General features: G+C 41.0%; 2 protein-coding genes across 2 annotated transcripts in view; both read right to left on the bottom strand.

Annotated features, from left to right (window-relative positions):
* The window catches only part of LOC139652407 (proprotein convertase subtilisin/kexin type 5-like), a 27,237-nt gene extending 14,757 nt beyond the window's left edge, over positions 1–12,480 (bottom strand). Inside the window, exons 1-5 of the mRNA XM_071529483.1 lie at positions 12,468–12,480; positions 10,872–10,974; positions 9,752–9,888; positions 6,534–6,734; positions 4,000–4,068 (exon numbers count right to left, since the gene is read on the bottom strand). Coding sequence (XP_071385584.1) covers positions 4,000–4,068; positions 6,534–6,734; positions 9,752–9,888; positions 10,872–10,974; positions 12,468–12,480 — 523 coding nt within the window. The remainder of the gene's footprint in view (positions 1–3,999; positions 4,069–6,533; positions 6,735–9,751; positions 9,889–10,871; positions 10,975–12,467) is intronic.
* Positions 12,481–14,337: 1,857 nt separating this feature from the next.
* The window catches only part of pcsk5b (proprotein convertase subtilisin/kexin type 5b), a 69,027-nt gene continuing 56,538 nt past the window's right edge, over positions 14,338–26,826 (bottom strand). The window contains exons 17-21 of the mRNA XM_071529485.1: positions 23,818–23,902; positions 21,152–21,255; positions 20,415–20,553; positions 18,759–18,874; positions 14,338–17,025 (exon numbers count right to left, since the gene is read on the bottom strand). Of these exons, the coding sequence (XP_071385586.1) occupies positions 16,910–17,025; positions 18,759–18,874; positions 20,415–20,553; positions 21,152–21,255; positions 23,818–23,902 (560 nt within the window). The 3' untranslated portion in view covers positions 14,338–16,909. The remainder of the gene's footprint in view (positions 17,026–18,758; positions 18,875–20,414; positions 20,554–21,151; positions 21,256–23,817; positions 23,903–26,826) is intronic.

Raw genomic sequence — 26,826 nt, 5'->3', positions numbered from 1 at the left:
ATGCCATGCCGGGTGTGGATGAAAAAATTGCAAAAGGTACATCAAAAATCGACAGCCTCGGTCCTCGGACAATTTCTAGTGTGAAAACAATTTCAATAAAGTCTTCCGATAACATTTTTTTTCAAATCAGTCAAAGGTTGATGCCGCATTCCATGATCAAATTTTTCACCATAGGAATTCATTGTAACGTCTGCGGAAATGTGGCAATGTGAAATAAACCCGACCATTACAATATAACAACCAGGTGAACTCTGTTTCAGACTTTAAAAGGACTATTATAATGTGAAAACGCCTTTAGCAACAGCATAGGATGATAGGAATCATGGTAGGGGTTCTGTGACCTGTGCTTTGTTTTGTCTCCTTGTGTTTTATTTTGTTCCATAATGTATCGCATCATTTTCTTGTGTGATGAATAGTTATTAGTTAGCCCTATAGGTAGGCTCACTCTCTGTAAAGTCCTTTGAGACATTCTTTTGTGATGAAAGGGCTTTATAAATAAACTTGACTTGACTTGACTGGTCACACCTCCGAGTTTATCAGGAGCCGATGGGTGAGTGTTGTGGGGAAGGCCGGCCCACAGAGGAGCACCGGCTGTCTTTGCTGCCTTGAACAGGTGATTTGGAGGATGGTCTGCCTGCAGTCATCAACATGAACAAGAGATCGAAAACATTGATGTTCATGACGTCAGCACTTCTCATCACAATGTGGAAAAACACCTCTGAATAAAGACTGTGCCAAACATGTCTAGCTTGGAGCCGTTGTAAGCAATGAAAGGAATGAAGGGCGGGCGCAGCTGCTGGTGAGAGAAGGACCTGCTGTAATTAAGAGATGTGCCGCATATGCAGCGGTGCCCACTAACAGAGGAAGGTTTATACCGGGGATAGGCAACCATGTGCCACGGAGGGTCGAGAGCATGCAGGTTTTCATTCCAACCAAAGACTACATCGGGTGATTTCACTGATGTATGAAGCCCGCTGAGCTACACAGAGCATTCAGCCCTTAACCCTGGCAGAGTTAGTGCAATGCTCTGCCCAGTGAGCAGAGGTGGGGAATAACAAAGTAAAAATACTTTGTTACTGTACTTAAGTAAGATATTCAAGTATCTGTACTTTACTCAAGTTTTTCTTTCTTTTACTTTTTCTATTAAACTCACCAAATTTCAAAAGAAAAATTCTACTCACTACATTTACAGACAGAAAAAACAGACTCGTTACTCTTCTTTTTCCTGCATCAGACAGGTTCCATCAGCTTTGATCAGGTGCCAAGTGAGATTGGCTGCTTGTACACCAAAGCGACACCAGCAAAAAGGAGGGAAGGGCCAGAGAGAGAAGCAACACGAAGAAGAGAGAAGCAACAAGAGACTAGAGAATTAGTGAGTTAGTGAATTCAGCTGCTAGAACTAACATTAGTGATTTGAGGCGCAGACTCTTTCTTATCTGTGATTCAGAGTAACGCTCAACAGAGAACCAGTTTAGTACATTAGAAATGCTTTTTTTTTAGAGGATGACTTATACTTTTATACTTTATCTAAATTTAAGACCATGTACTTTTATACTTTGACTCGAGTAAAGGATTTGAAATGGTACTTCAACTTTTACCTGAGTATATTTTTAGATGAGTATTAGCATTCCTATTAGTGCTATTCTCTACTCACTGAGTTATACAGGTGATGGACCCCCTTTTTTCTCTCGCAGCATTAGCACTTCACTCTAGCTAGCAGCTACACAGGACATGAGTGTTAGTGCCGTGCCCTAAACTACACAGAACCATGAAAGACTTGAGATGAGACACTAGTCCAATTACAGTATGTGTCCACACCCCCATCACCAGCCCCCCACCCCTTAATTCCATAGTATATACGTGTCTGAAAGCAGAGAAGACGAGAGAATAGTATAAAAAGTGATGATGATGAGTAGAGAAGAAGGGTATAGAAGTGATTTGATGGGAGAGATAGGATGGAACTCACACACACACACACACATTCACACACTGACAGACACACACACACATCCTTGTACCTCCATCCTTATGAGGACCCTAACCCTAACCTAACCTTAACACTACATGCCAAACCTTAACCCTTATCCTAACCTAAACCTGATTGTAATTCTAATTTAGGTTAGAAGTACAAGAACACACATAAACACACACTGGGAACGCACATTGGCAAAGGCATGCACACACACTGACACACTGTTAGGCGCTGACACACACGTACCCTGACGAGTTCACACAGACACACACAGACACCCCGCTTTTTTGTCACCACACTGATTGCTCATTTCATCTCCACTTTAGCCCGTGGCGTCGCGTCGCAGGGCAACAATCTCAAAGTTTCCATCTAATCTGCTGACTGACTCGTTTAGCTCGCAGAATTATGATTACTAAGAGAGAGTGGGTGGCAGGGTGGCTGTGGTGGGGGTGAGAGTGAAGAAAGATATTCCACCCAGAATGCATAATAACATAATAACAGCCCATCTCCTCCTCAAACCGGCTCAGCACAATAACAATGTTCTACGGTGTGGCGGTAATCAACTCTGGGAGAAGGAAGCGCTCTCCCACTGATGTGGCTTCTACTGGCAGGGTGAGGTGTACGAGCACAGAGTATGAGATTTAGGAAACTCTCGCATGGCTTATTTGCTAAATTTTCATATTCGCTCATGGATGTAGAGAAAAACAATTCTTATACAAAATACCGCTCTGCATAAGAGGGTTTTAGAATCTTATTTGGCTCGATAGAGCGCTGTGATGATTTATGGCAAGTGCTTTAAGTATGGAGGCAATCAGCAGTGGAAGAAGAAATACTCGCTAGCGGCATTTAGACAGGAGTGGAAAATCAATTTTTTTTAACCCTTTGTGGAACAGATTAGATAATGGCTGGCTAAATTAAGGCTAAATCAAGAAAAATGGCTAAATTAAGAAAAAAAGTTTTTTTTCCAGGTGGAGGATGCCATGAGATAATCACATCTGTGTCGCAAAGAGTTAAAAATCAGACATTCTGTGCCTGTGTCAATCTAAATACTACTATGGCATCCTGAGGTGTCTGAGATCAAGCAGCTCGGCAGTTAACTTCTCAGAGGTGGTCTAAGGTTTTCCAGAACAGCAGACTCCATTAGTTAAAACTTCAGACTTCCCAAATGGCCCAGGCACATTGTAATAAACAAAATTTGCAGTGATTGCCGTATAATTGAATAATTGTGTGCAGTTGTTGGGTTTCATTTGCTGATACTTGTAAACTCAAAGTCTTCCATTGTAAATTTAAATCAAAGGGAAGAATCTGCAGTATAAGAGATTGCACAATGAAGAGCGATGGACAAACAAAGGCCAATGGCTGGATTCAAACCCACAATGTCACTTTTCCTTTATTCAACCATCAGATTTCCAAGCTTGCCAGTAAATCACACAGGCATGCTGTGCTGTGCTGCCTTTCAACTTACATATGCACAAGTGTCATGTTTTGAACGTGAGCTTCACCAACATCTCGATGTATTTTAATTATCTGAATATTTCTTGGTTCAAATGACCTCCAATGCCAAGGTTTGGAATTGTGAAAACCCTTGAGAAATATGTGTTTTATCCATATTCAGTCACTTTGACTTGTACATGATGTGAGGGGTACAGTGGGAATTGTTATGTTATGTTATGGAATTTTTAAGTATGCCAACTGGTACAACATGAAGTAACCACTAAAAATATGCTGTTTTCCACTAGGTAAAAATAAAGAAAATTTGATATAAAAATTATGAGAAAATAAAAATTGTATTTCCTGGTTGAAATGACCTCCAATCCTGAGGTTTGGAATTGTGAAAATTCTTGAGCGGTAGGCTACCTGTTTCATCCATATTCAGTTACTTTGACCATGGGGTGATCAGCCAGCTGCTGCAGCTACAGTGCACTTTGACAGAGGTACACAGAGGAAAAGAGTGAAAGAGGGGGGTAGAGAGAGAGAGAGAGAGAGAGAGAGAGAGAGAGAGAGAGAGAGAGATGTGGTCTACTCACTGTGTTTGCAGGTCTTACAGCCTTCGTCACAGGGCAGACAGTCTTCATACTCCGGATCTGCCACCTCACCTGATGGACACAGAGAATGAAATGATGGATGACACAAGAAAATGTGATGAGATGAGACAGAGAGAGTGATAGACAGAGAGAGAGAGAGAGAGAGAGAGAGAGAGAGAGAGAGAGACAGAGAGAGAGAATCCAGTGTTATCATTCCAAAATGCTATGTATCCATTTTGGTTAAAAAAAAAAAAAAAAAGTACTTTATGTCTATTGCCCAATTTTTCAAAATTTGATGAATCCTAGTTTAAAATGAAGCTGAGTGGTGAAGAAAGCTAATAAATAATATCACATTTTCCAAGTGGTGTATATCTCATTGACATGACAATCTATCTCTCAAATGTACCATAATAATGTTATTTTTGTGCCATCAATCATTTTGTAAGTATAGGTGTCACTTTTTTTAAACGGTGAATATCGAATTTTGAAATTAGACTCTATTTGTTTTTCTTTGTCCTCCTTTTTTTCTACCAGTTTTCATTATTGTTATATTGCACTGTTTATTTATGTCACATCAATCAATGCCATGTCGTTGCTTTTCTTGTCATACCAATAAAGGATGTTTCAACTGCACTGAACTAAACTGAGAAAGAGAGAGAGAGAGAGAGAGAGAGAGAGAGAGAGAGACCAGACCAGCACAACAGACAGGCCAGTTTAAGGTGTGAATCCCGGTTCTCCTCAGTTCAAGCTGCTTTGACTGGAGAACCTGTTGAGACCCGCCTGCCACATATGATAAGAATTTCCTCTCATCCTCCCCCTCACAGATCTTACACACTCACATACACACTCATCCTCACTCTATACACTCTGTTTTGCTCTCTCTGCCACCTCGCTCTCCCTCATGTCTCACTCATTCACATGTTCTCCTTTGCAGTACATCCTTATCTCAAACGTCTAAAAAAAACAACAACCTTGATTTTTTTTTTTTATCACTTCTTTCTCAACCTTCCATTGGCTGGCATCCACACGTTTATCTCATAAAATGAGATAAAGTACAGTACACGCACTATCTCTCACAATCTCTCCAAGGATAAAATGAAATTCAGCAAATGTTCTTTCGTTTAGCAGATTAAGAACAAAAACAGAAGCAAGAGCACATCAGCAACTGAGACGCCAAATTTAAAGAGATAGAGAGAAAAAGTCAAGGACTTTATTGAATAGCTAGAACAATTTGTATTCTTGCCTTTTTGTAACATTTTTTCTCTATTTTATATTATACTTTAACTAAGGCAATAAGCTCCATGTAACACCACTGTGTAAATGCGGTGTTTTTGCACAGCGGTGTTGCATGGAGTGTCATTCATTTAATTCTACAGTTTTTGCACCCACACAACAAACTGGTCAGGTGTGCAGATTCCCTTTTTGCACGCTGCACTTCAACATCATGAGTAGAGTAGGATAGTAAATGACCTGAATCTCCTCAACAAAAACACAGCATACTGAAACCGCTGGATTCAATTATGATTTTTTTTTATTTTTTATCCAAAGCCTAAAATCATTAGCAAAGCGGATACGAATGGCATTGTCAAAAGGCCGACAAGATGACCGCTTTTTACACCTGGTACTAAAATCCCAATGATGACCAAAGATCTATCCAGATTACGTCTAGTCAGGACACCAAGCCACATTTAAACTGCTGATACACCCAAGAATGATTGGAAACAGTTGTTTTTCTGAACAACCAAATCAGTTTCCAATAATTCTTGGGTGTATCTATATTTGTATTTAGAAGTGGCTTGGAGCCCTGTGTGTAGAGATATCCTCTGTTAACATTTGGATTTTAATACTTGGTGTAAATGAGGTCACTCTGCTCCATGTGTGTTCCCTGAGGTGAAGTTTGCCAAATCCAGGCCATCTCTATGGTAGTGTGCTGGGTAATAGTGGTAGCATTACTATTTAAGGATGAGACAATATATTAAAATTCAATACAAAAAAGTGACAATAGCTATTGTGGGGCAGAAAAATGAATCGCGATATTAGCTACATTTTATTCTGCTGTTGTAATCACAAATGAGACGGCTTGCCCCTCACAATGCCACAAGCTCTGCATTGAAATTATATTATTTGCACTTTGTAATGACATTTTTAAATAGTTGTTTACATTCTAGCGAGCTAATGCCATTGCTAGAAAGATTTGTGGCTCAAAAATAAACATAATTCTGCACAGTCATACTTTGTTGTCATTGAACTTTTATTTGTTACATCGTATCGTGGTTGTATCGAATCGTGAACCTCATATTGTGTATCGAATCGTATCGTGAGATAAGCATATTGTCCCATCACTATTAGCACTGCATACACCTATACTACTGGTATATTACTATACCAGTAGTATAAATGTTCCTCCACCACTGATATATTTAAGCAAGTGGTGACCATCGTAGACGTCACACACCTTGCATCTATCCAGCATGGAAAGTGTGTTTTACACTGAAACCCACTGAACATGTGGATCTGTGTGTCCCAGCCTGTCTCACCTGCACCGCACTCCAGTGGGATGCAGCGTTTGTCTCTGAGCTTGTGTCCCGGGGCGCAGTGCAGGCAGTGGTCCGCCGCCGTGCAGACGGTGCAGTCGGCGGGACAGGGCTCGCACCGCCTCCTCCAAGAATGGAAGAACCCCTCTGGACAGACATCGCGACACTGTCCCTGAAACTGGTACCGGTCCACCCCGAACCTATCTAGACGGAGCATGGAGAGAGAGATGGAAAAGTCTGTGGGGAATGTGGAAGCAAAATGACCTATACAAGAGTAGATCCATAAAACAGATATGCAGACATACTCAGACATACAGTCATGCATACACACACACACACACACACACAATAGCAACACATATTTACTCCAGACTGTGAAATCTTTCATCACATCTGAGCAACACATCAGTGTGTCGTTTCATCACTGCAACATTTTAACAGGCTGGTAACAGTTCACCCAGTTATGTTTTGGTTAAGCCTTTAATATATGTAGCCTAAAAACATGGGCGCCACCAACTGCATATGCAAATTTGGTACACTCACTCGTGCCTAAAGCTACGTGTATATGCTCATGCGCACGCACACACACACACACACACACACACACACACACACACACACACACACACACACACACACAGTGTAAAACAGCCTGCACAGAGTAATATAACCTTGCTGTATCATTGCAATAACTTTTTTGAAACACAGAACACTTATCTAGAGTAATCTAATGTAAAAACAGCAACAGTAGGAGGTTAGAACAAAAAAAAACTACTTCTGCACTTGTGTGTATGTGTGTGTGTGTGTGTGTGTGTGTGTGTCACTATCAGTAAAACAGACTTACTACTCATACTCTGGTTAACCCCACATTTCCCCTCATCTCTTCCTCTTTCTCATCTCTTCCCTTGTCCTCTATTACACCCCTCTCTCTGGCTTTTTCATTTCTTTTCCCCCTTGGGAGAGCGGTCATAGAAAAATCCCACATTAATCTCAAAGTGTCAAATTCAAAAGGTCAAGGATCATAAAATGGTCTGCTCAGTATGTACAAGTATGCGTAGGTTTGTGCGACCCGAGCCTTTGTGACCGGCTGAGATAAGAGAGGCTCTTTTGGGAGAGAAATGACAGAGAGAGAGACAGATGGAGGGTCTCTTCATGTTATTATTGTTATGTCTCACTGAGCCTCAGACAGACCCCAAGTTAAATGGAACCACATTTGCAAACACAGTCTGACAAACTTACTGGCTAATTGAGAGTGTATGTGCACACGTGAGAGAGAGAGAGTGTGTGTGTGTGTGAAGGGGAAATCTGGTGTTAATCTTCTCCTTGGCTGTCTGGTGCTTTTATCTGTGCGTGTGAGTGAGTGTGTGTGTGTGTGCGTGTGTGTGTGTGTGTGTGTGTGCGTAATAGAATCTCCCTAGTGTAAATACATTCATCCTGACAGCCATAATACTGTCTGTGTCACTGTGATAAACACAGTTATTACAACCAACATCAGGTTGATATTTCTTCAACTGTGAGGCTCTCATGATGTTCAGGTTCTATCGTAAACAGAAGAAGAAAAACCTTGTATCTCCAAACAGCAAACTGTCCACTGGTCTTATTTTAATATTGAGGATTTATATTGATATTTTTAATGGAGTTTGGATTGTCTGCATGGGAACTTACCCAGAACATATGATTCAGTACAACAATTCAGACAGTTCGACGAAATTGAAGATTTGAATGTCTCCCAAAGAGTCACACAGAATTGAATTGAATAAAGAATAACTAAATACACCTTTTTTGTTCTTTGGAGCTCAGGTCTGATTTCTTGGAGCCGTACTGTGACCTCTGTGTGAGGACACGACGAGTGAATGACTGATTCCCCTTTTAACACATCTGTCAGCAGACCCGGGTTGAATTACTGCTTTAATTAGATTAATTTACTTTTACAGGATTGATGTTGGTGTCGTCTGGCACAAATGAGCCTTGGCTTGGTCTATGCGATGTTAAAACAGTATAATTTCACTGACATTCCACTAACAGCAAGGTTGAAAATTCCAACTTTGCACACTTTGCACATGAAAAAATGCTCATTTCCATAACAATATTATTTACAAAATCCATCTTGGTTGTAACCAAGGGTGTTATCACGACTCCTGCGAAGGAAGGATTCTGGCCATTCCAATTCAATGGTGATTAATAGCTCTGCTCATTTTGTACTCCACTCCTAAGGAAACTGCATTTCGATGATGTCTTGCTTCCATAATTCAACATTCATATTTCTGGTTTAAACAGGATGTTGGGGCAGGACATAATGCAGGGAGGGACTGTTCAAAAGTGGGCGGGTTTAACCACAACAAACAGCCGAAACAAAGGTTTTCGGGCGTGAACACCCAAAACTGCACCACTGTACCTTGTTGTCACTCATGTCAAATTGAAAGTTGGGAAGTTGCAGGTTTTATATGATGGAAGGGGCAGAAGGGGAATTATTATGCTGTTATGTTATGGAATTTTTATGTAAAAATAAAGCAAATTTGGTTTACTGGTCGTATGATATGGTAAAAAAGTGTTTGTTTATAACTTTTTTTGCCTTTTTAGCTCATTCGATCATACCAGCACCACAGCTCCTGCATCACATCGCTAGCTTGCCTGGGAAGCTAAGCAGGTTTGGCTGTGGTTAGTCCTTGGATGGGAGACCACCTGGTGCTGTAAGTGGTGTTGGAGGACCAGTAGGAGGTGCTCTTCCCTCTGGTCTCGTGCATAATATCCCCAATGCCCCAGGGCAGAGACAGGGACTGTGTCCTGTGAGTGAGCACCGTCCTTCGGATGAGACGTTAAACCGAGGTCCTGACTCTGTGGTCAGTAAAGATCCCATCGGCACTCATTGCAAGAGTAGGGGTGTAACCCCGGTGCCCTGGCAAAATTCCCAAACAGGCCTTCCTTCCATCATGGCCACCTAATCATCCCTTGTTACCTAATTGGCTCTTTCAGTCCTCTACTCTCCACTGAGATAGCTGATGTGTGGTGAGCGTTCTGGCGCAAACTGGCTGCCGTGCATCACCCAGGTGGGTGCTACACATCGGTGGTGGATGAGTTGAGTCCCACCGCCCCACCCCTATATGTGAAGCGCTTTGAGTACCTAGAAAAGCGCTATATAACATAATATATATAAAAATTCCAACCAATAAAACAGTCTCAGATTTTTTAATAATTTCAAATATTGACCCATGTTTTTCTACCTTTGTCACAGCTGGTGCAGTTGTCAGGTCCGTCGTCGTTGCACTCCTGGCAGGTGTGGTGGCACAGGTGGCACTGCCTGCCCATGGCATAGCGCCCCCTCTGGCAACGAATGTCGCAGCGCCCATCATCAAAGAACCTGTAGGTGGGGGGGGGGTGTGGTTGACAATGAACATACAAGATTAGCCTCAGCTGCTGTACTGTACACAGGCACAATGCAACATTATGTGCTCTTGCCCCTTTTGAGTAAAACAATGAATAAGAAAACCAATACAGAATCCAAAAATTCCCAATCGAACACAAAACATACAGATAAAAGAAGCCATGATAACACAAAGGTTTTACTACCTAAATTGCTGAAAGTATTGTATTTAAGGCTGTTTGATCTGTCTACAAGTGTCAAGTCACTACTACTAGTGACTACTACAAATGTTAACAGTATACAGTCAAAAGCGTAAGCACTGGGAGAGTGAGCTGTGTTAGAGTTTATTCAGCAGAGACTCCGCAACACTGTAATATGGATTTCACATCAGAAAATGGTATCATGCCGCCATGTTAAAGCATGGGAACAGCAAAGAGCAACTTTAGCTCGCATTTTTTCCTTCTTTGGCTGTATGAGGAAGATGGGATGGGAGTACTGCTGCCTCCTCAGCAGTATACATACTTCCTGAAGTACGACCACAGTACTCCACTCCATGCAGCACCAGGGGTGGAAAGAGTACTGAAACATTCTACTCCAGTAGAAGTATTATTACTATCTTTTCCAGACAGTTCCCAGAGGGTTCAAACTAGGTTCTTTTAGTTGAAAAATAAAGTGAACAAACAAAATGAAGTCAGATTACTCTTCTCTTCTCAGCTAACTGACCGTTCACTATGAATGGCTCTACAATTTGTCAATTTACATTGGTCTAGTTTCTGAAGCTTATGGAGAGCCACAAAATTTGCACTCTGTAATGGATGTGATTTAAAATTTAGCTAAGTACAATACTTCAGTAAAAATGCATTTAAATAAAAGTAAAATTACTGACTTGCTTGTGCAGCACTAACACTCTCTTCATCTTACTGACCAAACATTTGCACCTCTGACTCATCGTTGGTCCCAGAGACCTGTGTGCGTCTCACCGTGTGGCGGGGCAGCTGGTGCAGTCCTCCCTCTCCGGTCCCATGCACTGCTCACACGTGGCGTCACACAGGTGACACTTCCCGTGCCGACTCATATACTCTCCTGCGGACGGAGAGGGACAGTGAACAACGCTTAACACGGCCTTACACCTGCTGCCTGAGGAATGCTGCTTCTCTGAATGGCAATAGAACCACTATTACTCAGAAAAACTTATATTCAACATTTTGTTTGACTAATTTCATGTTTTTTTCACTTGGTTGTTCCTCATTCTATTTTCATTTACTTTATTTTATTATGTGTTTGATCTTGCACACATACTTCTTGTTATACTGTTATTACCAATAGCCCATTATTATTGTTTTAATTTCAGGGGACGTCCTGCCTCTCCTGCACAATAACAACTATATCTATTGTTTTCTTCTCCTTTGCACCATTTGTTATATATGCAAATAAATAAAACAAAATCAACAACCTCTAATTGGTTACTTAGTTGCTATAGGTTCAAAACCTGCTTGAAGTCACAGTGTTGAGTCTCAGAAATACTCTCTTTAATTGCTGAGAGCTTTTGCATAAACAGAGATGAAAGAACCATGTGAATCTGAAATATTTTTATAGTTCCATGTGAGGACAATTAGTAAAGCTTGAAGAGAATAACCCCCCCCAAAACAACTTACGACATAATATAAGCTTCACATGTAACTGATTTTCCTATAGCACTAAAATGAAGAGTCTACTGACCAACACAACGGAAACATTTGAGAGACATAAAATCACTTTTAAAAGTATTAGAAAAATAGTTTTTCACATTTTTAAACTGCCTGGACTATAATAAAGTTGAGCTTTCTGCTGCATCAATGGGCCCACAGCATATAAGAAACTGTCCTCAGATTCACTCTGGACACACAAATGGTGCATCTTCTTTTGTGTCCAAACTTGCAAGCGCATTGGAATAAAAAAAAAGGTTCCAAGAAATCCATCAACCTTCAGCTTCACACTTGGCAGCAATGAAAAGAGCCATTACAAAAGAGGCATAAACATTGTCTCCGATCCCACCTTTGTATTAGACAAAGGTGAAAGACATTGGCTCAGGCATAAGGATGGGGTGGTGTGTGTGTGTGTGTGTGTGTGTGTGTGTGTGTGTGTGTGTGTGTGTGTGTGTGTGTGTGCATCCTTCAAGGCAGCGGCGAGGTTGTCTGTGGTCTCTGGCTTTTCTGTGAAAAGCTGAATTGTTTCTTTCAAAACAAAAGAGCCTCTTTGTGTACAAACACAACAGGCGGTGGCTTCCCATTCAGCCAAGCTCTGCTGCAACCGTTCAAACAGCCCCCGAATGAACGCCATCACTCTCCCTCACACACACACACACACACACACAGATTCTCTCCCTATCTCTCTCTCTCTCTCCCACTTACATACACACACACACACAGAAAGGGAGGGAGCCAAGTTCTCAAGGGACGGAAAGCTGCACCACTCTACTCAGCAAAAACAGACACTTTGGACTCCCACTGCCGGGGAGGAGAAGAATGGAGCTGAGAAGAAAGAGAGCGTGTCACTCAGGGGAGTAAAACTTTTCCTCTGTTATGGACTGGACTGACCTTGCGAGGACATTGACAGTCTACTCTGTCAGGAGAGACGGCTCTCTGCTGCCAGATATCACACTGTCATCTACCACACCTGGTCCTGAATCCCAATTCAATGCCCCTTCCACCCCTCGATACCCTCTAGGTGCTTGGTCTGAGCAGCTAGAAAAAAAAAAGGATAATAGATTCACTTTACCTCTCAAGAAGAGGAGAGGAGAGCATTAACCTCATTGTTTATCTGGTATTTTACATAACTGCAGAGGAGCGTTTCTTCTTGAACTGTGAGGTGGAACGGACCAAGCGGCCGTTCCTGGTGGGTCTCCACATGACTTGAGAGGCAGTAGGTTTATATTAGACCCCCAAAATTGAGCTGATCATGTCCTATAAACCTATTTGCATGGGCTGCACCCATTGGTAGGCCTAGTTGATTTTGTGAGGGGGGATCATTTTGGAACATGCACTAAATTATAATCATTTTCCTCTGAAAGTAACATGGGCCTTGATCCTCTTCTACCAAGTTATTCTTTAGTAGACAAGTACTCCTATTCCAATTTCAGTAAAATTTGACTACACATACAGTATTTTCAGTATGTCTACTTAAGTAAAATATTAAGCCCTCCTTCACACCGCCAGCTGATGTAGAACGTCAAAATGTATGTTTTTCAGCCTAGTGTGAAAAACACTTGTTTGCTGAGGATAGAAACCGGCCTTTAAAGCTGCTACATGTAGGATATTTACCTCAATATATCATTCTCAAATTAATGAGCATGATAGAATGATGGCTGTAGAAAAATTAGACCGTCACCATCACTGAGAAATTTGAGCTGGCTTTCTTTCTACTGGAAAAGTTAGTGCTATAGGCTAATAGGAAGTCTATCAATATCTGTTACCAAAGCTTTTTAATCAACTCTTTCTGGGACATTGTGGCTGATCTCTGGGTCTCTAGTCTGTGCACAAAGGCAAATTTTAGTCACAGTTTAGTTACTTGGACAGCTACTAAGCTATCTAGCCTAGTTTAGCCGATTAGTTTCATACTTCGGCACATCACAGCCTGGGAATAGACCTCGTAAGTCGAATGACGTCAGCCTTGCCCAAATATGGCTCACGGTTCCATAGCGATTTCTCCGTAGGGAAAATGAATGGAGTTTCACATAATCGTCTCTGTCACAGTCTACGTTTAATGCGGGATTTTCAAAACCGGCCCGTTTTTACCTTCGTATATTTATGTCTCTAATGGCACTGGGTCCGTTGATTTCTGTAACCGTTTTCCAGTCTAAGTAGTATTTTAGCTAGCAACAAGCTAAACACTTCAGCGCATATAATTTGGTTCTATGCTGAACTGAAGAAAAGTGTGCAGAAGAGTTTCTATATCCATTAGTCCTAACACCACTAATCCCTCTCATGAATTTAAAACGGTTGAGACTTTATCCAGGCAAGACAGTGAAGTTTATACCTATAATAAAGCAGCATCGGAAGATTTTTGTTCTCCATTGCTGACCTTTAGATTAAGTTTTTATTAAGTTCTTCAAAATTCTTATGAAGTTTTTATGAAGTTCTACATAATTCTCCCTTTGAGTGCACTGGTGCCCCTCAAAGTGCACTGGCCGGGGCATGTGAAACTTTCAATAAATCAATCATTGGATTCATTTAGTGTGGAAAAAAGTTGAAGTTTATGAAGCCAATCGTCTTAACACCACTAATGTTATTCCTTTCATGAATCTGTAAAAAGAACTAGATAAAAAAAAAAAAAAAGGTGAAAACTGGGAGCCTAATATTTTGGTAAACCAATGAGAAACGGATGATAAATGAGGTCAATGGCTGAAATAATACTGATCCATACACTGTCAATATAATGAATGAGAACTAAAAAGAAAACAAAAACATGAACAGATTAAACATTTTAATAAGAACACTTAAGTAAAAAAAGATTTTCAAAACTAGGCCTTTGAGTAACATTAATAATGCATTGTCACAGATATGTCACAGGTACACAATAAAAACAGCTTTTATACGAGGGGTGTGTGTGCGTCTACTACCACACAATCTAAAGTCAATTCAAGTCATCTTAAACAATGACCAAGAATAAGTTTTTGTTAACCAAAAAAGGGGATTCATCAATCTTTATTACAAATCATCAAGAACCATAAACAGTTGACAGTACAACAATTCATCTAATACTGTAATTGCTCAAGCTGCAGGTGTGAAAACCCACACAAATAGAATACGAATCTTAAACATTATTTTGCTGTTCTTTATTAGAATACAGCACCATCGGAAATAACCTTTGAGTTCCATCTGGTAAGGTTCGGAGATACATACAGACAAACAGACAGACAGACCATGGAGAGAAACGGCACATCTGAAGTCTGTCGGCCTGGCGGCACAGAGCATTAACATGACAACGCATGGAGGAGAGCGGTGTTGACTGTCTTATGTACAGTGTCGGCTCAATACGTTTGACATTTCAGAGTGAAAACGCTTGTGGATGGGCAACCGGACTGAACACACTCCCTGGCTCTGCACTTCCCTGCTTCCCTGCTTCTGATGCAGAAACCAAGTCGCACTGAGACCAGGACTGGCGTCAGTTCACTTTCAGTTCTGTCAGTTAAAATGGAAATCGAAGAAGAAATTTGTGGCCCGTTTTCAATTATGTCTTAGTGTGTTGGACGTGACAAATTTCTCCCGCCAAATGTGTTTCAATATTTGAATTCTGGACAAAATCCCCTTTCTGGATGAACTGAAAGTAAACTGAACTCAGCTCTGATTTGCACCGATGTTGTCTGCACCATGGCATTTTGCTGTCTATCTACCTGTCAAAGACCATTACCAGCAGATGAAACGTGTTTAGGACAGAATATTTTCTGTGCCGATCATTGACCTTCCATGTTAAAAGTGTAGAGCAATACTTCAAGTTGATATGCATTGCCATTATAGTGGAATGACAAAGAGTATATACTCCTAAAACTGTTTTGTCTGAGAATAGTAACATATAGGGATGCACCGATACTGGGCTGTATATGATATATTTGTGCTGATGCCAGGCTAAAATAAGGTATCGTTATTGGACAAAAATCCTGTAATACAAAAATCCCTTTTGCGAGGTCTACATATTAAAAAAAAAAAAAAAAAAAAAAAAACCCAAAGCAACATGATCTTGGGTCTTTTTCACACACATGCAAGGATCTTCGTTCCCTCTAATGGAGAAAAATGGATTATATCTCAATCATTTTAACCAGTGACCGCAAAGTATTGGTCGAGCTTCATACCGTTCAGTCACAATAATGGATGGAATCGATACTCAGTTTGGGGCGATATTTCAAAGTTTAGTAATCAGAATCTGCATCATCAGTGAAAAACGGGCATCGGTGCATCCCTAGTACAACAAATTCATTATGACCCACTGCAGTGTTTCTTTCCCTACAGATAGCTTCGGAAGGAATGACTATTGACTCGTCTTGTAGTACCTCTGGAATGAATCAATGCTGTCTGGGCTTACATCAAGAATTAATGGCATTTTCCTATACACACACACACACACACACACACACACACACACCAACAAAAGACAAAGACACACACATACATACACATACACACACATTATTCAGAGGGCAAGTTTATGCTTTTAAATAAACGCAAACACAAAATGAGGTGGTTTTGGTCAGTAACGTGCATCAGTCTTGGGATGATATGGTGTCATTGTAGCACCTGTAACTTCAAGTGTTGGCTGATCTCCGTGTGAGTTCATGTTTATAGGTGTGTGAGTGTGTGTGTGCGTGCGTGTGTATGTATGTACCTGTATGCTGTGTGTGTATATACCCGTGTGTGTGAATTTGTCTTCACTCCCCTAGATGGCCAAAGTCAGCCCAGACAGACATTATTTTCACATTACTGAGTGAGCTTTTTTTTTTTTTTTCTTTTGACGTTTATTTACAGGCAGACAAACCGGGGCCTTTCCTACTGTACGTTCATCAGTTTCCATCTGTTCATCGTTAACATTGGAAAGAGAGGAGGAAGAGGAGCCAAAATGAAAATGCACACAGACGTAATCAGAGATTCACAGGCTGAGTGGCTCCTGCTTAGCAATGCACCCTACACTGGCAACAAAAAAGAAGGTTCAATTATTTTGGCATCGATGCTTTGGTCACAAAATACCGACACTTTTTATTCATTTGTTTGTTTTGTTTTCACTTTTGTTTTCATTTGCTTGTTTGTTCTTGAAGTAAGTCCCAGTCATTTTACACCCTGACCACGTGTGTGTGTCCCAGTACAGAAAAAAAGGTAGGTTTGTTGTAGTCCTGTCATCGCACCTCCGATGCAGTCCCTTAAAGAGGCACAGATTCTCTTATAAATTATGTGACTGTGAATGAGTGGGCCGGGGGGTTTGAGAAGGAGGGGTGCCCCCTGCGCCCCCGCATCCCCCCCGCACTCCCTTTACGCCCAGTGAGTATGTCCCGTCACCCCTTTTGCGAGCACGTTCTGCAGCACAGTTGCTGCAGCACTTTCCTCTGGCAAAGATTGTTCTTTTTAACGAGCACGCAGAAACTGCCTTCCGCCCAAGATTCTTCATTTGCTTTCCACAGACCAGGAAGAAGAGACATATGGGAGGGAGGGATGGAAGAAGGGGAGGGGAAACACACACACACACACACACAAACACACAGCCACACAGGGCAGAACCATCAGAGAAATGGTTAAATGGCAGGCAGAGCCATATGATTGGTCAGGAGAGGGTTCAGGTGACAGGAAGAGTTTTGTGATCCAATCACAGGTGATGTTCATCGAGGTGGGAAATGATTGTAGTCCAGTGGAGTGATTGGATCCATGTCAGGAGAAAGGGAAAAACAGAAAAAGAAAAAGAGAGAGAGAGAGAGAGAGAGAGAGAGAGAGAGAGAGAGAGAGAGAGAGAGAGAGAGAGAGAGAGAGAGAGAGAGAACAAAACGTCACACAATTAGCAAATGGACAATTTCAAAATTCTCATTTTGCATCAGTGAAAACGCAAAGTGGACCACCAGTCTGCCGTGTGAATAAATTATAAGCTTTTGAGATGGCAATCAGAATCAACCGTTACTATGAAATCAATTACTCTTGGTAAGTTGGTTGGAAACAGACTGAGGGTGCACTTTTTCGCAAAATCATCATCCTCATCATCAGAAAGGTCACACAGGAGAGATTTTTCCTCCTCAGAACTTTATCACGTCACTGGCTGGTGAGGCTTTTAGACCGTGGGTTTATACTAAAAAGGTCATGGCTAGAATATCAAACCGCACACTGAAGTACGTTGTTAGCCGTTGCCACAAAATCACACCGCCACCTCAGCCGGTTAGTGAGAAAGAGAGCATTTCCTGATGTCAAAACATGCACAATTCAAACAAGGCTAGAGCATAAAGCACAGCAAATAGATAAAGGAGAGTGTAAATAAAGAGTAAGGAAGACTAGAGAAAGCAGAATGCAAGAGAATACAGAAAAGGACTATTGTTGACTATTGTTATTGGTGAAAATAGGGAACACTTGAAAAATAAGCAAAAGAATAAAGACTTTAAGAAATATTTATGCCGTGTGACAGAATGGAAATTACCAGAAAAAGTTTCAACACAGTTTGTGTTGAAATAGATTGAAGGAAGGACTAAGAGAAACTCTTAGTGTGTGCGTGTGTGTTAATACCCAAGAGGTTACATGTTAGTAAGATGCACTACTTGAATGAGACCGTTAGATAAAGAGCAAAAACGCAAAAACAAGGACAGGCCACCTAGCCATCTTGCCACTACAACAATGAGCATTTTCATTTGTTAGTGTGAAGTTAGTAAAAAGCTCCAGAATAAAAGACAGAGGCCAGAAGTGAATCCTTGGCTTAATAACATAGATCCCCTTTGCGTCAATGCTGTATCTCCCTGGGACATAATTCAGTTTAATTCAACTGGAGATGAAAAATAGCGTGCCTGAAAGCAACAGACTCTCCACCTCTGAGGCTTTTCTGCTTTGATCGATCAACATAGCTTATCAACTCCTTTGATTGGCCGGGACATTGGATGAGACAGACCACAACTTGTGTATTTGGCATTTCACAATTACAAGCATCCTGTAGAAAACACACAACTCAAACCAACTGAATGCAAATATTCAGTAGTGTATACGTTTGTGAACACATAGCATTTTAAAGCATGTTTTTTTCCCCATGCTGTGACCGTGTCTGATCCAATGTCTCAGTTGGTCTAAGGCTCAATAGAAATTTCACTGTGCACCATACTGTGAGTAGTTTGTGGGAGGCAACGCAGCATACATGAAATAATCAAGCTGAAAACTCACCATCTTTGCAGATGGTGCTGACAACGCAGGCTCCTGCCTCCAGATTGTAACCACTGACACAGGTGCTGCAGTTTCTTTCACCAGGGCCCGAGCAGTCGTAGCAGCTATGGTCACACCTGTGGGTGGGTGGCGATGGTAGTATCAGGAGTTACACACTAGTAGTATACCTACTGCTAAGAAAGTCATATTCATAACAACAGAAGGCAAAGATTAGGAAACAAAACAACACATCCTAACAGCATCCTAACAGTCTGTTGATGAGCAAAATGTATTGGAAATGATCTGACATCATACTGTATACACTTCAAATGGACATTAATCGCTTATCTGGCTGAAACCGGCAAGTGAGTTCATGAAAAAATATTCCAATGAAACAATCTGACTGTAACCATTGACTATTTACACTAGGTTGAATAGATGCAAATCCAACTGCAGCCTATATTTAAATGTGGCCAGTATTATGTTGATAGCTACTTTCTTTAAGGCAATTTCTACTCTGTTGATGTCTATTTCATTATTCCATTGTTGCAACCATTGCTCAAAACAAGATGGTTGTAATTTCTCCAAGCTCTTGCTGAAACAGCTCAATGAAATTATAGGGTGAATTTACAGTGTGATGTCCGTGTTCAAGAGCAGGAGGGAGCAGACAGAGAATGTAGGATTCGAGTAAAGTCAAGGGTCAAGTGTATGAGCAAATGTGGATTTAATTTCAGAGGCTTCTTCCATGTTGCCCCATTAAATAAAGCTGAACAATATGTAATGCAAGGTAGGAGGGAGGAAACGGTGGTAGGTACAAGGAAACAAGGAAAGATATTCTCCTGATTCAGGTTAAGATTAGTGTAGGGTGAGGTAATTGGAGAGCTGTCTGTGAGACAACTCCACCCCTGGATTAGGGAGCAAGAGCTTTGCTACATCTGTCAGGAACTCAAAACAGAGGCGGAAATGAGGGTGCAGAAACTCACAGAGCCCACAGCACCTTAAATAGAGGAAAAGCTTGATTTGTGACTGAATGTGATGCAGAGGTGATTCCAGTGTGTCCAAACGTTAAATACGAGTATCGGCCCGCATTTCACCCAGAAATTGTTTCTTTGAAGGCTGGTAAAGTCCCTGTAACACAGTTTAGACCATGTGACTGAGAAAGCTCAACTGAAACAGAAACAAATTGGCAGATTCTCCAAGCAGGATGGACAATCCTGACTACTCAGGAAAACACACTCTGCACCACTTTGGAGTTCATTAAGAACGGTCCCGTTTCACTATTTAGCTTAATTAAAATACGACATCACAGGCGTGCTGTTGTGTTTCCCGTTACATTTCTTGTCACAACAGTCATCTCTATTTTGGTTCCAGTTTCAACTATTGTGCAACAAAACTGCTGCTTGACAATAAAGGGAACGCTGGTGTGCCGAATGTCTGGATCCTTTCCCTTGAATTTTCCGCTGCCCACACCAACTTTTTCAAAAGACTAAATGAGAAATCATGACAACTGGGACAATGGGAAGATTGTGCACTGCAGAGAGAACAGAGTTGTTGTCAAAGGCTAAACTGCAGTTAAAGTTACAACACATGCACCGTGTAAAGTTACAGTCGAACTTTTAAGGTTCTGGACCTTTCCTCGTTTTGTCCCTACAGATTGGAGATTTGAAACTGACTCACTTCTTGCAGGACCTCAGCACCTGCCCGTTGTCTGAGGTCTGCTCTGACAGGTAGTAGCCAGGGCTGCATGTTGCCACACACCGCCATTCCTCTAGCATGTAGCCCTCCGCACACTTGGTGCACGCCTCTATACCTGTGCCTGTAAAAGACGCAAATACACACACCTGGGATGTGATCAGGGCAATACAAAACAGCAGACAGTGATGTGAATATCAGAGAGAACAGGAACTTTTCCATAGAAATGAGTGGGACCATTATGTCTACTGAAGAAAAAAAATATATATACACTACCAGTCAAAAGTTTGGACACACCTCACTGAATGTACTATGTTTTTCATTATCTTAAAGCCATTTTGATCTAACAGCTTATGCTTAAATGCTTGTAATTTGTTTCTTAGACAAATATAAGAGGGAAGTTGATGCCTATGTATGAATTTATTTCCAAAGCCTTTCCATCAAGACAAAGGGCGACTACTTTAAAGAATCTAAAATATAAGATAGTTTTGATTTGTTTAACACTTTTTTGGTCACTGTATAATTCCATTTGTGTTATGTCATAGTTTTGATGTCTTTACTATTATTCTAAACTGAAAACAGTAAAAATAAAGACAAATGTGGTGTGTCCAAACTATAGACTGGTAGTGTACATACCAGTCCACACTGAATATACACAGAGAATGGGACTCTCAACTCTGGCAGTGTTAACACCACATATCTAATGACTTGGGACTCCCTACCTGCGCAGGTGGCACATGCCCGATGGCAGGGCTCGCAGGTCCTTCTGTGGCCGTTGTAATAAGTCCCCAGGTCACAGGTCATCTGACACTTGTTTCCTTGAAGACTGGACACAGAGAGAGGTATATACAATTATTAACACTCATAGTAAATGACAGAAAATAAAACAAAAACAGAAATAATTTGGGTGGGTAGCAGGAAAGCAGGAATTTCCATTATAGCTCAATGGCACATGATTGTCCAGAAAGACAAAAAAAAAAATCCCTACAAATAAATCACATCCTCTAACCAGCTACATAAAACCCATACAAGCGCCCGCAAACACAAGCAAGACTGTGTTTTGAGGAGAGAGAGAGAACTGTGCGGATTTTTAGTACTTTGATGTTTCTGTTTACTGCAAATCAGTAAAGGTTGGCCAGGTAGAAGCCAATCACTGCTGTATAATATTCCGTAGAATTGGCTTTCTGGCTACGGCTTAAGGAAAAAAAAACATCAACTCCAGCAATAATGATACAGTTTCTTGTGTGGGTGTGCAAGACACTGACTGGCCTTTAGTTCCATTTGACACTGATCTACAGGAATGTGTCCCGTCTTGCAGTTTAATTTAGAGTGTATGGGAAAATACACTTTACTTTTGTTTTGACCGGTATATGCAGCAGTCCAGACTAATTTTGGTCGTGCCAGATGTAGGGGTAGAGGTCAATTAGAAAGCAGGGTTGGAGTCTAGAGTTTAGCCAGTTGTGCAAAGTCACAGTGAGGACAGGTTGGTGAGCTTGCTGCGCTGAGCTGAAAAACAGCTGGTCTGTGTTAGCTAACGTTTCCCAGAAAGGATCTCGTTTGGTCCTCTCTTCCTCCTCGGCTCCCGACCGACCATGAATGGTGAACTGAATGGGAGAGGGGAGATATTGTATGTATGTATGTGTGTGTGTGTGTGTGTGTGTGTGTGTGTGTGTGTGTGTGTGTGTACGTGCGAGCGAGCATGCGTCTTGCTGCGGTCTCGCCGGCGTTCAGAGGAAATTATGGCTTACAAGTGTCCCCACCTCCACCTCTGGCTACACTGAACGCTTGAAGCCGGGTTCAAGACCGCAATATTTTTTAAACGTTTCACAAGTGCTTTCTTCATGACCTATCGGGAATTCCAACACTTTGGAACGCCCTATCGTCTGTCAGGTCAAGTGCAGTCAGTGCGGTTTGAAGAGGCTGCTGTGGAAGTGGCCAGAAAATGAACTGGAACATGTCAGCATGGATAACGAAATGGTTTAGATCAGGGGGTTCTTAAAGCTGAGGATCCAAACCCAAAAACGGGCAACAGGCCTACGTCTTGTGGGTCTCCGCATGACAAGAGTAGAAGTAGGTTTTAATGAGCCTGGGTCACAGGGTGAAACTTAATTTACTCGGTTGGGGTCCCAAGTGGAAAACAGTTAAGGAGTCCCGGTTTCACTGGTTCATATTGCAAACCCAAACCACAATGTGACACAATGTCCTCGCCTAGTTTGGCAGCGCTGTACTCCTGCTGCTTCAGAGTGGAAGAACACACTACAAGCTTTTATCCAACAGGCACAACGTTGCTTTCTGACCCAAATTTTACAAGCAAACAAACACAGCCTTAACTATTTCAGCCATGATTTCAACCATATTTCAAGCCAGTGCTAGTGTGACAGAAGACTAGTAAATATCTGTTAATGAGCGCATTTATAGGCATCATTGTAAATCGTCTGTAATGGCAGACCAACATGTGTGAAGAAGCTGTGATTCAGACTGGCAGGTTTGGTAGTAAAAGGTTCAAAAGGAGGATGTTAATGTTAGATGAGTATGTTAGGCTTTGCTAAGCACAGAGCCATTCAGATTCAGAGTAGGGCGATATGGTTGAAATCAATATCACAATAATCATAAGGATATTTTTCAATATCGATATATATCACGATATAGCTCACGTATGCAAAATCATGTTAAATAGTCAAATTAATGTTCATCCCGTTGAACCATAATGTTAGCTGTGATGTCAAACAAAAGTGACATTTTCATATAATATTCCTTAAAATGTTTCATACCTAATTTGGTCAGAGGTTTTAAATAAAATGGGCTTGTCATCATCAATTTAGCAGCAGAATTGTGTGTCACAATATCACTATATCATCATGATATGATTCCAGTGAAAGACAATGAACGATAATATTGAAATATCACCCAGTGCAAAGTCAGATTAGGTTGGACAATGGACACCATGTTGCTGCCATTTTTTTATGATAAGGATAATGGGTAAACAATCCAGGTGCATCTGCCATGCAAAGATAATGTTATATTAAAATAATATTTTAGGTGATTTCTATATGAACTGCATTCCTGAATTTCCCCAAGGGGATTAATAAAGTGATATATTATCTTATCTTATCTTATCTTATCTTATTTTATCTTATCTTAAGTAGTAGTGGAATGGAGCTGCAATGCAACTTTCAAGTAGTTCAGCGGAAATATAGAAGGATTTCAGTGTGAGCTTCCAGTATAGGCTGTAAAAATGTAAACATGCCAACCATAACATTGCCATGATGAAATTTTAAATATTCCAGTTATCAGGTGGATAAAAGATTGTGGAGCCAACATGGCTGACACTGAAAACTGCAATGCTCCAAACTCTTTACCAGTTGCTCTGGTGAGGCCCCCAGCTTACCTCATCCCAGGTTTACATTCAGTGCAGATATTGGAGGTGGTGCACTTCTTACAGTTCTCCGGACATCTCCTGCACATGTTGGAATCTGGAAGACACAAGGTCAGCCGGTCTTACACAGTGACTAATAGGAACCAGAAGCCTGGTCACATTCAAAATGAAGGGAGGGAAGAGGAGGATGACAACGACGAAGAGGTAGAGGGGTAGAGGAGGATCAAAACAAAAAAAGAGGAAGGAGGAGGAAGAGAGGACAAAAGACAGGAGGAAGAGGTGGCGAGAGAGAGAGAGAGGAGGGGGAAGAACAGAAATGTCAAAAGGCTAAAGCGGTGGGGATGAGAAAGAAGATTGTAGAGGCGGTGAGGGAGGATAGGAATGTAGATGAATATTTCAAAAGGCAGACTAAAGGCAATGACACGCTTTGACGTAATGCACATGGACAGCTTTGCCCTCAGTGGGGATAGGAAAATACATAACCTAGATAAACCTATGTGGATAAAATAGTTTTATTATTCCTGGATTACCAAGGCACACATCACTAATCACAACTGTTGGTGTAACTGCCATTAGACATTTCCTAAAAATGTTGCTTATGCTTTTGCTCGGGAAGTTATGCTGAGCTGCTCAGAATCGAGAGAAGAGGAGGAGATTTAGAGTAAGTGTGGGATGGTTGGTAAGATTTTCGGGAAGCTGAAAATCATTAAAGGGTGGACAGAGGATATGGACAGGGTACTGGCAGATTTCCATGGAAAGAGAAAGTGGGGAGTAGAAATTTCACTGAAACGTTGTTGCTTCTCAGTTCTTCCTTTCCAGTTTCAGTTGTGAGAACTCAAGGTCAGAATGTTCTTTATGGGTCAATGTGTTTTCAGAAAAGCCTCTCTGTATTGGGCCTGCATGACTCCCCACAATACTACAAGTGAAAACAGGGTTAGAGATATTTACATGCTTACTAGATGTGAGCATCTTGACAAAAGAAATGAGAAAAACAAACAAACAATGAAAAATAAATTAAAATCACTAATGACAGCTCACTACTATATAGGGTGTCCAGCTACATATCCCTCATTTCATTCAAAGGTCATCAAAACAAATTTAAATGAGGGTTTAAGTTGAACAATGATCCAAACAATAATGACGAATCACTAAGTAGTCACAACAAATGTAGATCTGTAGGAGTATCTTCTAAATGTATTATTGGAAGTATACAAACAATATATTATTCTTTTCAGATTTTCAACAAAGTATCGACAAAAGAATTTTCCCTCTGAGAACCAAAACTTAAAGTCAAACATCCGAACTGATGCAATAAAGTGTACTATTCAGGAAAGCATATATCTTTTTAAGTAAATGCAAAACACACGTCCTATACTGACATATTACTTAGTCTAAAATTAGTTTGGCAGCAATAAAAGCATTATTCAGACAAATCATTGTCAAACAGTAAATAAACTTGTCCACAGCTGAATCTCTTCTACAACACTGATGTGAGGAGGGGCAGGAGTTCACCTCAGCTGACTGTCGGCCTGACAGAGAAAAATACACTCCAGATTGATCGCTTAGCACAACACAATACTCCGCAGTGGCAACTCTGAAAGGAAAAAATCCCCACTACATTTTGGCCAGTTGAAACGTTATGATTGAACTTACATCAGATCTGCTGCCAGAGACTTGCAGGGCTGCTGAGGACTTAAACCATCTTAGCTGCCTATCGATCTATAAACAGAGTCTCAGTCTGTCTCATTCTGGTTATTACTTTCACTGGTGCTGGCATCCATCTTTTCCAGTTGAATACAAGACAAACCAGTGAGCGTATATATACAGAGAAAACAAGTTTGTTTAAACCGCCTTACTCACACAGGCACTTCAGACAGTTCAACAAGGAAATATTGAAAATGATTACTCAAAATGTTACAGTCGCCTGGTGACAAGTGCAGATGTAGATCCTTGCCCTTCTGGCATAAAAATTAGTGGCTAAACATTATAACTATGATACACTGGCAACATTTTGAGGCAATGAAGGAACAAAATTTTGCTGACAATTATGGCCACCAATATTTTTTCATGATGCATATTGTTCCTTAAAATCCACTTTGCTATCAGTATTGTCACCATCCTATTTTTGGATCCCCATCCCCACTGAGGGCAACAATGCCCATTTACACTGCCGCCCTTACAATGCCCCATTGTTAGACTTCACACCTAGAAAATGTGATTAATGGGCAGCAAAACAACAAATACACTGGCCAGGACAAGTCAGTGATCATGGGTGAGCATGTTAGGTTGAGGAGGCAGTGTTCAGGCCTGATACTCAGAGCCGCTGATACAGTTTGTGCAGCTTGTATAGATGGTGCCATAAGACAGAAGCGACAGTGATAGAGTATAGTGATAAAAACAAGAGAGAAAAGTTGCAATAACGGCTGCAATTTATGCAAGTGAGTTAAAAAAAGAACAAGGGTCTTATAAAAGTTTAAAAAAAAGGAATAAATAGAAACAAACCAACCAAAGAAAAACCCAGTGTTGGAAACAGATTATATAACAATGCCATGGTAACTCTGCCATGGTGTGATATCACCTTGTAGGCTATAGAATCATTATTTGGTAGGGATGGGATGATATATCGAAATTCAATAAATCACAATTCAAAAATACATGTTGTGGGTCAGAAAAATGAATCGCGATATTACCTACATTTTATTCTGCTGTAGTAATTGCCCATCACAATGTCACAAGCTCTTTATCGAAATTATATTATTTGCACTTTGTAATGACATTTTTAAGTTACATTATAGCTATGACTTTGCAGTGATAAATGTAGGGGTTGTCACGGCTGCCCGAATGATCCTCAGATTATGGAAAAGTACATCCTCTCCAGATCTTAAAAAACGGATAGAATCTATGTTAGAAATAGTATCATATGAACACATGTTAGCTAGAGTCAATGATGAAGGTGAGAACTTTAAGAGGTCATGGGACCGCTTTTTCGCCCATAGCATTGCTGGGACACGGTGATGATCT

This window comes from Centroberyx affinis, unplaced genomic scaffold, assembly GCF_046629955.1.
Source record: "Centroberyx affinis isolate AG114_WGS23_722 - 3 ecotype Tasmania unplaced genomic scaffold, CSIRO-AGI_Caff_v1 ptg001793l_1, whole genome shotgun sequence".
In the NCBI taxonomy this organism is placed as follows: Eukaryota; Metazoa; Chordata; class Actinopteri; order Beryciformes; family Berycidae; genus Centroberyx; species Centroberyx affinis.
The sequence above is the reverse complement of the archived record's forward strand: the minus strand, read 5'-3'. Positions and strand labels throughout refer to the sequence as shown.